Raw genomic sequence first — 15,904 nt, 5'->3', positions numbered from 1 at the left:
TTAAATGTGTCAATAATTAAATAAAACGTTAAACAATTAATTAACAAAATATATAAATGATGTATTAAATTAATTTCATTTCAAACATTTAAACAATTATTTATTTACAATTTAAATTCGTTTTAATTAATTAATGATGACTTTACCTCATTAGCCGTGTCTCAGTTCGATTAGATCTGTCCATCAGACCGTAACAAATCACAACAGGAGACTAATTGGCAGACACTATTTAATGTGCGCACAAAGCAGCACACGAGCTGCTCTTTACCAGCAGTTACATTTAAATTAAGTTTTCAAATATAAACCATAGAATGGGTGGATGCTTTCTAACATCCCTCTGGTGTGCCTTGCGTCTGCAGTAAAAAAATATGGGGAAAGATAACTTAAAGACTGCACCCAAGTCCAAATATGATGCAGTGTACTTCTACTTTTCAGCTGGTCTAAATTCTATTCCCCCAACACAAGTTGGATTGAAATAATAGCCAATTTATGAAAAGTTCTTATTACAGTCATCTCACTTTGTATGCAATAATACCACAAATATTCTCTTCCATCCTCTAAAATGCACAGACTGACTGCTTTCCAATTATATATATATATATATATATATTTTTTTTTTTTTTTTTCTTTTTTTCAAGTAGTGGATAAAATTACTGAAAAATCTAATGATATAAATGTGCAACAGTGAAACAATGAAGCACTTGTTTACAAGCCTTTCAGTGGAGTATAACTACACTGTGGTTTGACAGTGTTGAAATTTTCTATTCCACAGCTAGCAGCAGATGCACCTCACCCTTTGGAGCAGATCCTCTGTGGATATGGTTTCTATTCCCGCCAGTGACAATATTGGTGGGAATAGAAACCACTTTTACTGACACGAGTAGTGAAAGTGAGAAGTTGTGTATCTGCAGGAGCAACCAAAACAGAACAAGAAACGTGTGACATTTGGAAGGTGACACAAACTCTACAGACAAATTTTCTTGCTTATAGATTTATTTGAACTCAAGCCCTTCATTTACTCATTTACACCTTAAAATGTTGCAGGCACTGCGGGCTTGTGCATGCTGCCAAAATGAACAAAACGTTACAGCAGTACCAAGAAACAAGAAAAAGAATAAAGGGAGGTGGTTGGCTCGCTGCTTGTTGCCCGAATCATCAGACAGGGATGCAGGTCTGGAGCAGCGATGTTCTAAATGCACCAGGAGACTCATCATCTGAAGTGGTCACGTGGTAACAGGCTGTAGACTCTGTACCCTACAGCGGCAGCAGTAGGTGGGCGGGTTTGGTGGGCTGCCCTGGGCTCTAACTTTTTCGTAAGCTCACGTCGGCACTGGTGAGCAGTGGCGACAGCGACGTGCTGTCTGATTGGTCGTCTCTCTTCAGAACCAGAAAAGCTTCCCGACTGATTCCCAGCAGCTCTCGGAGTCCATTGTTCTCCAACTGAAATACACAGAGATCTGCTGTGCTTAGTGCTGTGTTTAATGCAAACAAAAACAGAATGATTTGCAAATCCCATAAACCCAAATTTTATTGAGCACAGAGATCTCTCCAGATTCTCAGAATCTTTTGAAGATATTAAGCTGCAGATAATTAGATATTCAAAGTCTTCAGAATTATATGTTGACAAATGTTATTCTGAAATTGTTCCACAAGTTGCAGATGCCTTTTATTTTTTGCAGATTGATGAACCTCAGCACATCTTTACTTCTGAGAAACTCTGCCTCTTTAAAAGGCCTTTTTATACCCAATCATGTTGAGTATTAATCTTTATGCCAGTTAACCTAAAATGTTCCTCCATTTTTCCAGCTTTTTGTTGACCCCATCCCAACTTTTTTTTATTTTTTTTATTGCTAGTATTAAGTTCAAAATGAGCTACTGTTTTTCTTAAAATGCTACTTTTTCCACTACTGTGAATAAAATATGGGTTTATGATGTTTTAAGAGTTTAAAAGCTCACTGTTGACATCTGGTGGTTAACATGTGGAAACACTACAAATGGTTCTTACTGTCAAAAGCTAAAAGCACATAGCAATGCTAGTTAGCTAAATAGTAACATAAATCTAACTTTTATGGGATTTATGGATAATTTCAAGTAGTAGAGGATGGATGGATGGATCTATCTATCTATCTGTTTAACCTATTGAAAATAGGTTAAACTAAAATAGGTTAACCCCCCCCCCCCCCCAATTTTTTTTGCACATGTCGAGGAGCGTGTCAGGCTACATTTCACTGTGTGTTATACTTGTATAACTATGCATGTGACAAATAAAGAACCTTGAAAATAGAGAGGCAGGATGTCTAAATAACAAAGTAGGTCAAAGGGACAAAAACAAAGCTAGGAGGAAATGTAAATAAAAAGGCTCATTTTTAATTTAAATGCCCTGTTAAGATCTGCTTTGACATCTCAACTCAACATGAAGCTTTAGTTCATTTTTAAACTCCAAACTCACACTAAATATACTGTTTAAATAAATAAATGAATAAATAACAGAGCACATGAACATTTTTTAACTATGACTTGTGATCCAGTTTTGATTCCACCCCTCAGAGGCTTGATCATTTAAGTTTCTACTGATGACTTTTATTGGCATTTGTGTCAAGTGTCAATTTCTTTGACACTTGTGATCCTCTGTGTCACATGAACAGACATTTTTTTGGGTGGATTTGTAACTTCTGTGGATTTTTTGTACCTTCCCCTGGTCTCAAAGCTTTGGAACAACTGAAGTAATGCTGCTCGGCTTTTACCTCTAGCTGTTTAATCCTCTCCTCATCTTCACATATTCGCTCCTCATCCACCTCTATGGCTTTCCTCATCACGGAGGCCATTTCGTTGATCTTGTCTATGTGTGCTTGCATTTCCTGCAATGATTTTTTTTTTAATGCACAAGAAAAGTAAAAAATTGCAAAATAATACATTAAAAGTACTTGCACCAGACACTGACCGTAGTATGCTGCTCCTTCAGCTGGGTAACGATGGCGGGGTCGTCTCTCTTACTGGCCATGAGAAGTCTGAACACCTGCTCCCTGTATTTGGTCATGATGAGCTCTAAGGCAGACTGGTGTTCTTCCAATGATGTACGCAGCTCTACATGAAGTATGAACACAAGTTTGATTTGCAGGAAGGATCAAATTCTAGCTTTATATTCCGCAAATCAAAGCGAAACTAAAAATGCACTGACTGAGAGTTGACATTGAAGGAAACTGCCTACCTTTGTTTTCCTGCTGGAGCTCCCTAATTTGCCGGTTTTCCTGCTGGATTCCCAGGACTAGACTGGAACGAGGCCGATGACGTGCAACCTCATTCAGGGCGTCTATCTCTTCCTGGTACTATCAATAAAAAGAACAAGCACAAAAACCTTCAGTCTGAAATATAAAATGATAGATCATAACAATTAGAAATACTTTAAAAAAAAATGTTATTCCAGCTTTTCAAATGAAACTTCACGGATTCTACATCAAATGCTTTAGGCCTCACATTTCCCCAAGTTCATGTGACACCCTACCTGTTTCATGGCCTCTACTCGCTTGTTGAGATGTGTCGTCTGTTCGATTAACATCTCAGCAGCGTTGTCATGGTTGCGAAGCCTTTCCACTAATGATTTGGCATCTGCCAGGACCTTCTCTAAGGTACAGTTCATGCCTGAGGAAATACAAGTGATTCTTAAGAGGAGCTAGGACACGGTTGCTTGCAAACATAGTAGTCATCCACCTTGTCAATCCTTCTTTTCTTCCCTTAAGTATTACATTTGGTTAAAGCAATTATCCATTAGCAAGCTATTCATTATAGTGATGAATGACACTATTGAATTATATCCTATTAAAATAGCTTCTTTATTTAAAGGTAGGCTGACTTTGTATCTTAGTTAGACAATGGGGAAAAACTTTGGTCTATAATCTGTAGATACAGCAGCTGCAGTCAAGTGAAAGTTTTCTGGGAACTCTGAACAGTCCTATAAAAACCTATGTATATACCATGATGCAGTAGCTTTTTGCAAGCTACAGGGAGTGCAGAATTATTAGGCAAGTTGTATTTTTGAGGAATAATTTTATTATTGAACAGCAACCATGTTCTCAATGAACCCAAAAAACTCATTAATATCAAAGCTGAATGTTTTTGGAAGTAGTTTTTAGTTTGTTTTTAGTTTTAGCTATTTTAGGGGGATATCTGTGTGTGCAGGTGACTATTACTGTGCATAATTATTAGGCAACTTAACAAAAAGCAAATATATACCCATTTCAATTATTTATTTTTACCAGTGAAACCAATATAACATTTCCACATTCACAAATATACATTTCTGACATTCAAAAACAAAACAAAAACAAATCAGCGACCAATATAGCCACCTTTCTTTGCAAGGACACTCAAAAGCCTGCCATCCATGGATTCTGTCAGTGTTTTGATCTGTTCACCATCAACATTGCGTGCAGCAGCAACCACAGCCTCCCAGACACTGTTCAGAGAGGTGTACTGTTTTCCCTCCTTGTAAATCTCACATTTGATGATGGACCACAGGTTCTCAATGGGGTTCAGATCAGGTGAACAAGGAGGCCATGTCATTAGTTTTTCTTCTTTTATACCCTTTCTTGCCAGCCACGCTGTGGAGTACTTGGACGCGTGTGATGGAGCATTGTCCTGCATGAAAATTATGTTTTTCTTGAAGGATGCAGACTTCTTCCTGTACCACTGCTTGAAGAAGGTGTCTTCCAGAAACTGGCAGTAGGACTGGGAGTTGAGCTTGACTCCGTCCTCAACCCGAAAAGGCCCCACAAGCTCATCTTTGATGATACCAGCCCAAACCAGTACTCCACCTCCACCTTGCTGGCGTCTGAGTCGGACTGGAGCTCTCTGCCCTTTACCAATCCAGCCACGGGCCCATCCATCTGGCCCATCAAGACTCACTCTCATTTCATCAGTCCATAAAACCTTAGAAAAACCAGTCTTGAGATATTTCTTGGCCCAGTCTTGACGTTTCAGCTTGTGTGTCTTGTTCAGTGGTGGTCGTCTTTCAGCCTTTCTTACCTTGGCCATGTCTCTGAGTATTGCACACCTTGTGCTTTTGGGCACTCCAGTGATGTTGCAGCTCTGAAATATGGCCAAACTGGTGGCAAGTGGCATCTTGGCAGCTGCACGCTTGACTTTTCTCAGTTCATGGGCAGTTATTTTGCGCCTTGGTTTTTCCACACGCTTCTTGCGACCCTGTTGACTATTTTGAATGAAACGCTTGATTGTTTCATGATCACGCTTCAGAAGCTTTGCAATTTTGAGACTGCTGCATCCCTCTGTAAGATATCTCACTATTTTTGACTATTCTGAGCCTGTCAAGTCCTTCTTTTGACCCATTTTGCCAAAGGAAAGGACGTTGCCTATTAATTATGCACACCTGATATAGGGTGTTGATGTCATTAGACCACATCCCTTCTCATTACAGAGATGCACATCACCTAATATGCTTAATTGGTAGTAGGCTTTCGAGCCTATACAGCTTGGAGTAAGACAACATGCATGAAGAGGATGATGTGGACAAAATACTCATTTGCCTAATAATTCTGCACTCCCTGTATTGCTGCTGTTAAGCAGCAATAGGTTACATCAGTCATTTTCTATAAAAGTAGTCTTTTTTTATATGATGATCACTTTAATATTTTTTTAAACACGACTTAAATCAGAAATGCTTGATCTAGTTCTGTTTTATTTGTTCAAACAACAACACCGCGATATTGGTATTATACAATTTTAAAAATATCTGTAAACCAAGAAGTAACCTCAACTGAAGCGTCAGCTCTGACTTCGAAATACCAGCTAAAAATCATTCATTGACATTGAATCTAGGCTTTCTCCTCCTCGACCTTCCCGTCATTACAGCTGCCGTGTCAGCTAATTCGCTTATTAGGAGCAAGCCTTACGTGTTTTATGTGTCAGATTCACTTTACATGATTACTTTGGAAGCATATTCGTCTCAGCTATATAAAACGTGAAGGGGATTAGTATCTCAGTTTTCCAAATTCAGTTAGCTGACAACGTAAAACATATTTTAACAACACATACATACATACACAAGCTCGGCTCACTTATTAGCCAACTTACTAATCAGAGTTAAGCTTTCATGCAAATCCACTTACATGCTCGCATTATAAACGGGTGCGTATAACAAATCAGTGTTGCCATTCAATTTAGATAATGAATTAAAGAAACAAAAATGATCATACCTGGGGAAGCCACAGTACAAGACATTGGAATTGCGTTAACCCCGCTGCTACTTCCTGTTGATGTTTGGCAGCTAATATTAGCTAAAGGCTAACATTAGTCCTCATAAAGCACCCACAAACAGGCTCTAATAAAGATCCGTTCCTCGTTAAAATAGAAGATAATCTCTGCTGATATGAAAATATCGATTTTAACGCGTTTCAAGTTTGCTGTGAACCCAGTTGTGAGATGATAAAAGTAAGTAACCCAACCTATGACAACCAAGGTTCCCAAAATACCGAATATACCGCGAGATGTTTTATGTTCTCGCGACAGTTACGTCAGAAACAGACAATATGGCGGACCGGCTAACACAACTTCAAGACGCAGTCAATTCGGTAAGGCAAATGTTGAATATTTTAAACATTCTTTGGTAGAAGGAGGTGTTAAAAATATAAAATGCATCGTTATGTCGTTTAGAGTTGGTAGCTAACGCAAACCAGTGGCCCTAATAGTTTAGTAACGTGTCAACAACACGGGGTAGCTAACCATTATAGCAATTATAGCTAAAGGCCTGTGTTACTAAACGACCAAACCAGCTAAGTTATTTTAAACAATGAAGTGTTACAGTGTTACAGTGTTAAAACGTCGTTTTGAGTAGCTTCATTGAACAAAATGATACAAAATAAATATATTTGGAAAGAAAACAGTGTTACTACAATACTGTGCAAAGGTAATTTCTTTATATTTGGCTTGCAAGGGACCAAATTTGCTTATTTTTTTTTCAGTGGTCTTGAACAGATGTTGAACTTATAGGAATTACGAATGGAGAAAAGTAGGTCAGATTTTGATCCTTCATGTTGTACCAGCTTGCTAGAATACTGCAAAATCTGTTTTTGCCTTACATACTGTATTTCCACGTATTTTCTCCCGTTTCAACTATTTTCAACTCCCGCTGCAACTATTTGCCATTTTCCAAAACAAACAAACAAACAAAATAATAATAATAATTTAAGGGTGGTTCTAGACCAGGGATGTCAAACATCCTTTTACTAGGTGGCCTACATACAACACACTTTGGGCCGATCAGTGACACTCCCCTTTCTGTCACTCTCAGTCAGAACTTTAACTATACATTTAATCCCTGAGACATTGTAATATAAGAAAAAGATGTTGGTTTTAACAGTCCTTCTTAGTTTTTCTGCACAATAAAGAAAAATTTGTCAGTGTGACTCGTTGGGCTTAAATTGTAGGAAATAAATGTGCAAAAATAACAGAAAACGTTCTTTTGGCTTGTTGTGTAGACTGTCCTGTAATAATATATTTTGTAATGTGACCCCATTGTAAAAAGCATAGATTTCTATAGTAGATGGTTTAAAAAATGAACTTTCTCTCATTTAATTATTTGGGGGACGTTTTATCTTCAGGAGAAGCTGTAAAACTTATGAAAATACATTTAAAAGTCCAAAACTTAAGCACGCCTTCACATTTTCACAGTGGGTAAAATTGGATTCTGGCCTCCTTATGGTTGACACTGGTAAACTAAATACCTATATTTTATAATTAAAAAAAAAAAACATACCTTGATAAAACTGGTAAAAGAAACCTCTTTAAATTTCTTTTGCCTGAAGTTTATGTTCTCATCAGCAGCTATTGTCTTGTTTAAACGACAGCGTAACCTATTACTGGTTTTGTTTTGTGTGTCCAGCTTGCGGATCAGTTTTGTAATGCTATCGGCGTCCTGCAACAGTGTGCACCTCCTGCATCTTTCAGTAACATCCAGACAGCTATCAACAAGGATCAGCCAGCAAACCCAACAGAAGGTTTGTGTGTTTTTTTACTATGACATTAATTTTAACCATAGTTTTTATATCAGTTGATATTAGTTATTTGTCTCTCTATTGATATCTGCTTTTTAAAAGCTACTAAATATAAAAAAATAAAAATTCAAGAGGAGATGAGAGAAACACTCATCAATGACGTTGCATAGCTTCTCCACCAGAGGTCACTGTGCAACTTCCCTATGGACAACATGTGTTTGTTGCCCATGCAATCAGAAACAGATTGCATGTAATTGCCAACTTGACCTATTGAACCTCAGACTGATATCAGTCAGAATGACTCTTATTTTATAGTAACATTTGTGGCAGGTTTTAATAACAGTGATGGGGGATGCTTGACAATCTCATTTTGCAGTGAGATTACTTTATCTCATTGGATAAAACAGATACTGATAAAGTTCAACTTTTAGGACATAAATTGTAGTATATGTTATTGCAATATTTAACATATCATATAATGTTGAAAATGACAGTAATATATTGTAAAAATGTGGTATCAAAGGGTCTCTGGTGATTTCCAGCCCAGTATATAGCTGTGTGTTGGTACATGTTATAGCTGTGTGCTGTCACCAGAGGGCAGTATAACAATTATGCGGAACAGTCTGTGAGCTAGACTTGTTTGCATTTGTTCAGTTTCTCCTTCAACTTCGACCCTGATACAGAAAAGATATGTCATAATATAAAAATAACTTCTTTGCAGTGAAATGAAACACGGTATTGAAAATTGTCTACGTATCCACTGTCTGTGTTTCTCATGCTGCTTTTTTTAATTGTTGATTATTTTTTGCCACTGTTTCCTCTTTGTGGTGAACTCCTCTGTTACTCCCTTTCCTGTTAAAGTGAACTCGTCAGCAAATTAGTTTCCAGTATTATCACTGTCAGCCAGTGCTACATGTGCTGTTGATCTCTTGGTGCACTGCACACAAGCATGTCTGTAGAGGTTGCATACCCAGATTCATCAGGCTACACTAGGGCTGCCACAAACGATTATTTTGATAGTCGACTAGTCACCGATTATTTTTGCGATTAGTTGACTAATCAGATCATGCATCCTTTGGACGTAAACCTTACAGCTTATTGCACCAGCATGCATCTGCTCTCATATAACTATCATTAGCTTACAGCTTTAAATGTGTAAGGTATGTGCTAACTAAAAATAAAGACAAGATGATAGTTTATTACATTTTAATGAAATTTGCAGATTGTTTTGGTGAAGTTTAATAAACTCAGCCGTCTGCTCCTTGCTATCTAAAATATAACAGGACACCGGAGTATATTCTCGAGCATCTCACACTTCTGATAATCAGTTATCTTCTTGACGTTTATTCAGCTTTGTAAAAACTATAACTTTAATTGCAGCCAAACCGATTTACTCAGGAACAAATAAAACACTGAAAAAAGCCAAACAATAACATTTTTAAGTTCTCTAAGTGACTTGTATATCGTGTTTAACCTGAGTAGCGAAAGACGGCGGTGGATTTGAAAACGATTTGCTGGGAGTCCGGTGTTCTCACCGGCTCTAGTGAGCCTTGAACCCTGGCTAGCTATCGAGCTGGTGGGTAACAGACGTCTCTGAAAACGTTGGAGCGCTTTTAAAAATATGTGGTGTCTTGATAAACTGAGCAGATATTTGAGGTTGATACAGTTACAGTCTCGCCTGAAAATATGTTAAACGTTTATTTTGTGACCCAGAAAAAATAATAAGAGTAATATTAACACTAACTAGCTGTTGCCATTGTTGGAAGCTGAGCAACAGCTATGAATTCTGGGATAGGTTGGGCCACGAAGTATACACCTGACCCATCCTTCAAATCTGGGGAAATGAAGGGCGCATTTGTCGGCCGCATTTGTCGGAGTCTTCGAATTCGGACAGTCTTCGTCGTATCACTGTAACGTAATCGGCCTACAAATGGGGGCACAGTAGGATGCAGTTCCTGAATTTGGACTCGGCTACGATACCGGACACTACTTCTTCTTCTTCGGGGTTTAACGGCAGCTGGCATCCTTGTACATGCAGTGCTGCCATCTTCTGTTTCAGTCTGTTATTACACTCTTAAATGCTACTACTTATTCCCGCGTCTTTTGGGATCTTACAAAGCTTCAAACGACGCGCGACTATTAAATTAGTTGTCGACGATTTTGATAGTCGACGTAATCATGACTAGTCGACTAATCATGGCAGCCCTAGGCTACACGGACAAAATCTTATGCAAACTGACATAAATGCAGTACAGACTGGCTTACATAATGTGGAACAGCTTGTTAGCTTGAAAAAATTTGTCTGAAACAGGAATGAAAATGTCCACATTGGTGCTTTGTACAGTACTCCCCCCTGATCATACAACACCGGGTCTCCATCACTACACCTACATATCATTCATGATGAGTGTCTCTCTACAACTCAAATGATTTAGTTTCACCACTTTACATTTTACTCAATATTTAGTGACATTTTATCTTTTCACTCTGAATATTATGGTACATAATGATTTTTCTCTTATAAAAAAGGGGGGGGAGGGGGTACTTTCTGTGGTTCAACAGCACGTAGAGTGTGTGTTTGTGATATATATATATATATATATATATATATATATATATATATATATATATATATATATATATATACACACACATATATGTGTATATATATATATATATGTATATATATGTGTATATATATATATATATATATATATATATATATATATATATATATATATATATATATATATATATATATATATATATATATATATATATATATATATGTATGTGTGTATATATATATATATGTATGTGTGTATATATATATATATGTATGTGTGTATATATATATATATGTATGTGTGTATATATATATATATGTATGTGTGTATATATATATATATGTATGTGTGTATATATATATATATATATACACATATATATATATATATGTATATACGTGTATATATATATATATATATATATATATATATATATATATATGTATATACGTGTATATGTGTGTGTGTATATATATATATATATATATATATATATATATATATAAATATAAATAAATAAATAAAAATTAGGGCTGGGCGATATGACCCAAAATTCATATCTCGATATTTTTTAGCTGGATGGCGATATAAGATATATATCTCGATTTTTTTTTTTATTTTTTAAAAGCCATAAGTTAAGAACAAAAAGAGAGTTCTTAGTCACACTGTGTCCCAGATGTCACACGGGCACTTTTATTTACATACAGCGTAGATGTACATGAAGAAATTACTTAAAAATAAATTATCAGCATTTATTAAATAATCATGGTCCATAAATAAAAGAAAACAATGTTGTTTTTGTGCATAACAAAAAGCTCACAATTGTGCAGTCAAAATGTAAACTAATAGACGCTGAGCATAATAACAAAGAGACAGATTTCACAGCTGCACCACGTCTCTGAACAGGTGCCATTTGTGGTCCTTATACACACACAGTACGGTAATATTACGTTGAAGCACAGTACGTATCACTCCGCGAGGCTCCTCCCCGGTAGCCGTAATCCTCCGACAATCCATCAAGCAGTGCAGCTCCGTAGCTTAGCAAAGTCATATTAAAACATTTTTGGACAGATTGATGATCGCTGTGTACCACATAAAATCGGTTCGCGGTCAGTAAGCACAACCAGAATTCATACATAAGGCGCACTGTCGAGTTTTGAGAAAATGAAAGGATTTTAGGCCGTGCAGCTCCTCCGGGCTGCATGTCGTTAGCGCGGTTAGCTCGTTAGCGCGGTTAGCTCGCTAACACGTTGACGCCGTCCAGCCCCACGCACGGGACGATCCGCGGTAACTCGCTAACGGAGATTTTCCGCTTTCATCTTGTCATTGCCTGCAGGTGAAGCTATGGGGGAGGGGGAGTTGTGTTCAGTGAAGGAGAGGCGAGGCCGAGTAACGTTGCGTAGAGACAAAAGTGGACGAAAGAGAGGCAAACCTGCGGCCCCACAAGTATAATTATAACATAACATAGGCTATATCGATATAAACGATATTGTCACATCTTATATCTCGTATGAAAATATATCGATATTTTTAAAAAACTCGATATATCGCCCAGCCCATATATATATGTATATATATATATATATATATATATATATTATTATTTTAATGATATGCAGGATCATTCACCTGTGTTTTGTTTTTCGTGATCTCTGTTTAGAGTATGCCCAGCTGTTTGCAGCCCTTATAGCCCGAACAGCCAAAGATGTGGATGTACTCATAGACTCGCTGCCCAGTGAGGAGTCCACAGCAGCTCTGCAGGTCAGCACATTCATAAGTATCACCGACTATTTCACATGTGTATATATGTATTTCAATGTATTAATTCTATTTTCCCGGACATAAAAAAAAAAAAAACTAATTCAAGTAGAGGAGCACTGTTAGTATGTCTAGCTATCAGTCAGCAGAGGGAAGTGTGTTTTGTGTGTAAGCAAACTGTTTATAGTCTATAGTGAAATATGTTAAAGACAACAACAGTCATTCTTGTGTTGATCTCTCTCCCGTAAATAGAAAGATACATGGCATCAAGTGTCACTTTCCTGTGCACTGCTTTCTGCTATTAGATTAGACTAGAATAGATTAAAGAACAGAAAATTGAGAATAGGATGTTTCCCAGCAAGCATATTTGAGTGCAATACACAGTACTGCCAGTGAGCATTTGTAACACAAATATCTTTGAATGACATTAGTGGTACTTGGAAAACTTGCTAACTTTTTGATCTGTTTCCAGAGACTTTTATCAGTAGACAAAAAAGCAAAAACATCTCTTTTAATATTTTATGGCCTTCACTCAAGAGAGGAACGATAAACACCACGGCTGGAGTGTTCCGATAACGAGATTATTTTGAGGAACATCCATTAAGTAAATGGTAAAGCTCACTTAAACCAGTTAAAACTGCCAAATTGGTAATGTTTGGGAAACTTAGACTCTGAGTACACAGGGAAGGGGGGAGTTTCCCTGCATAGAGGAAGTTTTAGTCTGAGCCAAAGGAAAATCACCAGCATTGTTGTTAAATGATTTCTCTAAAAGATTCATGGATCTTGGCAGTATGCACATTTTTGCTGATGACGTGACTAATAATTGTATATATTGCTGGAAAATTAGGTATTTAAGAAACAAAAAACAAACTTTCATTGCTTTTAATCTGCATGGACCAATCATGCTTAATGTCATTACAAGCTCCAAATGCCTTTTCTGAGCCGAGTAGGTGCTGCTCTTTCTCAAACAAGTATGATATTTATCTCTAGGTAATGTTATAAGAAAGTAAGCCATCCTTACAGGCAGCTCATGTCATTTCTAGCTTTTTATAAGTCGGAGCAGTAGTCGTCAGTCTTTCTGAAAAACAGCCGAGCAATATTGTATAATCAGTGGTGTTGGTTCTTTGTGCAAGGATACTTCTATCTTCATGCGGACCACAGGGCAGCATTTTTTTTAGATATTAGTGCTGTCAGATGTCAGTGGAATTTTGTGAATGAGACTTGCACAGCCCAGAAGTTCTAGTTTCCCTGTAGCTCTCTGAGGGCCGACAATACACGCAACTGGTTTTAGATATAAAGTAAAAAGACATCTGTCATACAAAGCTGTTAGAAATGATCAGCTGTAAGACCACGTCTCAGGAGACTTTCTGCACACATTGCGAATCATGCATGGAATCTCGTCACAGTCTGATGGCAGCTTTTGAACCGTGAAACAAAACTTGTACAAAGTGGTTCTCATCAACTATTTAAAAGTTGCTCACACACACCACCTGCGTTGTGTGGGGATATTGGGTGTACCAGGTGGGAATTCTTTTATTATTCAGTCAGTTATTGTGAGATCTGATGCTCCCAAGTTATACACAATTAAAGGAAACCTTCACTCAGTTGTTATCAGTTATTTGACGCTCCACAAAAGGGAAAATAAAAACACCAAAGCTGTTTTCATTAAATCTGACTGACTGTGACCTCTCATCAGGCGGCCAGTCTGCGGCAGCTGGAGGAGGAGAACCATGAGGCAGCAGCTCGGCTAGAAGAGGTGGTTTACCGCGGCGATATGCTCCTGGAGAAGATCCAGAGTGCACTGGCTGACATTGCCCAATCTCAGCTCCGCACCCGCAACGGGGCACCCAGCCAGCCATCACCGGCTGAATCCTGACCCGAGGAATGCATAATATGATTCTGGACAATTTTCAGTCTTTTCAGCTATTTTTATTTTCTTTGCCTTCAGCCACAATAGGCCATCGTTGAAACTGCCAAACACGGTGTGTGTTCACATGTCAAATGTGTGAACATGTAGATGCTGAAGCGGTTCTGTGTGGATGAGGTCATCTTTATGTTTTTTGTTTGTTTTCTGCAGCTCAGCTAAAGAAGGATGAAGGATGGTGTCTTTACATGCACACGGATCTTTTTTTTCCTGAAATTTTTATTTTAAAAAAACAAAAACAACTTTTGTGGGCCTGAGGAGACCAATCTGACAGGTGTTATGTGATTTATGTACACTATATGTTATATATTTATGTCAGATTTTGTAGATATTGATAGCTCATCTCTCTGAGGTATTTTCTTTTTTAAATAAACCGTGGACAGCCACATAAGTGTTAATAATATTCCTTTTTTATATAATTTGCAAACTGTTACCACAAGCGTTTTGTACACAAACCATGTGGGGGATGTTAATTGTTGGAGTTTGTTTGTGGCATTGCATCAGTTTCATTTTTTTCATTGGAACTGATACACTAGCAGAAACTGACATGACGTACTGCGAGCCTTTACCAGGAAACAATTACAATTAAAGAATGACCACATTTCAGTTCATGTGACCTTTAAAGGAAATTCTGATGGACACAGCTTTGAGGAACTAAGCTGTGGCTCTTGTATATTTCATAATGTGTTTTGACAAAAACAATAGTGAAAGGAAAAAAAATTTTAAAGGAGGGGAAAAAACAACTCCATAATCTGGTTCTATCGACGGTTTGAAACGTTTCAGTAAAAGGCATGAAAATTTCACATTACAGAAAGTTATGTATATGCGTGTGTTCTGTTCTAACTCCTAGTTAGTCTGATACATCATATTTAAAAAAAACCTAAAGAGCAAAAATCACCTTTGTCACATTTGCAACTAAAATATTTTCACAAGTCATGCAGTGCAATCTTGATTTTTGCAAAACAAATGCTTTCATATTGGCTGAATCCATTTCAGACTGAACTTTGTGAAACCCAGGCTGCAGGCCAGAGACTTTATAGCCCAAATCTAAATATAGGTGCTGTGTCACAGCTCAGTGGGCCCCATTGATGTGAGAAATATAAAAACAGCCTTGTCTGCTGGCCACCACACCCAGACGTGTTAGCGGGACCCACCCGCCTGTCTGCATGTTGACATCATGGTCCTAACAGTAAAAGCACTTAACCCGCCCGAACGAGGAGATTTATGACAGCAAATCTTCACCTGCCCTGGTTTGGTCAACAAAACTTTGTCTGTGCTCAAATTTTGTTATCTGCGTTTTCATTCACATGTGATTAGTGTAGCTTCTCCCTTTAATGTTCTTTGTTTATCCCAAAGGTCTATAGGACAATCTACAAGGAAATGAAAGAGTCCAGATAGGATGAAGACATTTCTAAGCACCACTGATGGGATTATTAAGGAAACAAGTCCGTTCCTTTTTGAAGGGCTCTACTGTAACAATGTTGGAATGCGGACACATTTATTTCGGTTTCTAGTTTAAACAATGAGCACTTTTTAAAGGGTTTGTAGGCAGACAAGCTGTTATCATCTCAAACTGCTATGGCAAAAGTCTCAGATTGTGCCTTAATAGAAAGTGCTATAAATGTGGACTGTGTGACTTTTATCTTATC

The 15,904-nt window shown here is 37.5% G+C and overlaps 2 protein-coding genes across 2 annotated transcripts; one reads left to right on the top strand and one right to left on the bottom strand.

The window, feature by feature from the left end:
* Window positions 1-975: 975 nt before the first annotated feature.
* On the bottom strand, window positions 976-6,323 carry fgfr1op2 (FGFR1 oncogene partner 2). Its single transcript, XM_082509639.1, has 6 exons — window positions 6,210-6,323; window positions 3,503-3,639; window positions 3,209-3,326; window positions 2,942-3,084; window positions 2,745-2,858; window positions 976-1,440 (listed from the first exon to the last, which is right to left on the bottom strand). The coding sequence occupies exons 1-6, from the start codon at window positions 6,232-6,234 to the stop codon at window positions 1,303-1,305; spliced, it is 675 nt and encodes a 224-aa protein (XP_082365765.1). The 5' UTR covers window positions 6,235-6,323; the 3' UTR covers window positions 976-1,302.
* A 175-nt stretch (window positions 6,324-6,498) lies between these two features.
* Window positions 6,499-15,464, top strand: med21 (mediator complex subunit 21). The gene is made up of 4 exons (XM_082509640.1): window positions 6,499-6,584; window positions 7,895-8,009; window positions 12,234-12,334; window positions 14,028-15,464. Exons 1-4 carry the CDS (start codon window positions 6,501-6,503, stop codon window positions 14,205-14,207), a joined length of 480 nt encoding a protein of 159 aa, XP_082365766.1. The 5' UTR covers window positions 6,499-6,500; the 3' UTR covers window positions 14,208-15,464.
* The last annotated feature ends 440 nt before the right edge of the window (window positions 15,465-15,904 follow it).

Source organism: Aulonocara stuartgranti (genome assembly GCF_965226115.1).
Source record: "Aulonocara stuartgranti genome assembly, chromosome: 17".
Taxonomy (NCBI): domain Eukaryota; kingdom Metazoa; phylum Chordata; class Actinopteri; order Cichliformes; family Cichlidae; genus Aulonocara; species Aulonocara stuartgranti.
Note: the sequence above shows the minus strand (reverse complement) of the source record. Positions and strands in the feature narration are given on the sequence as shown.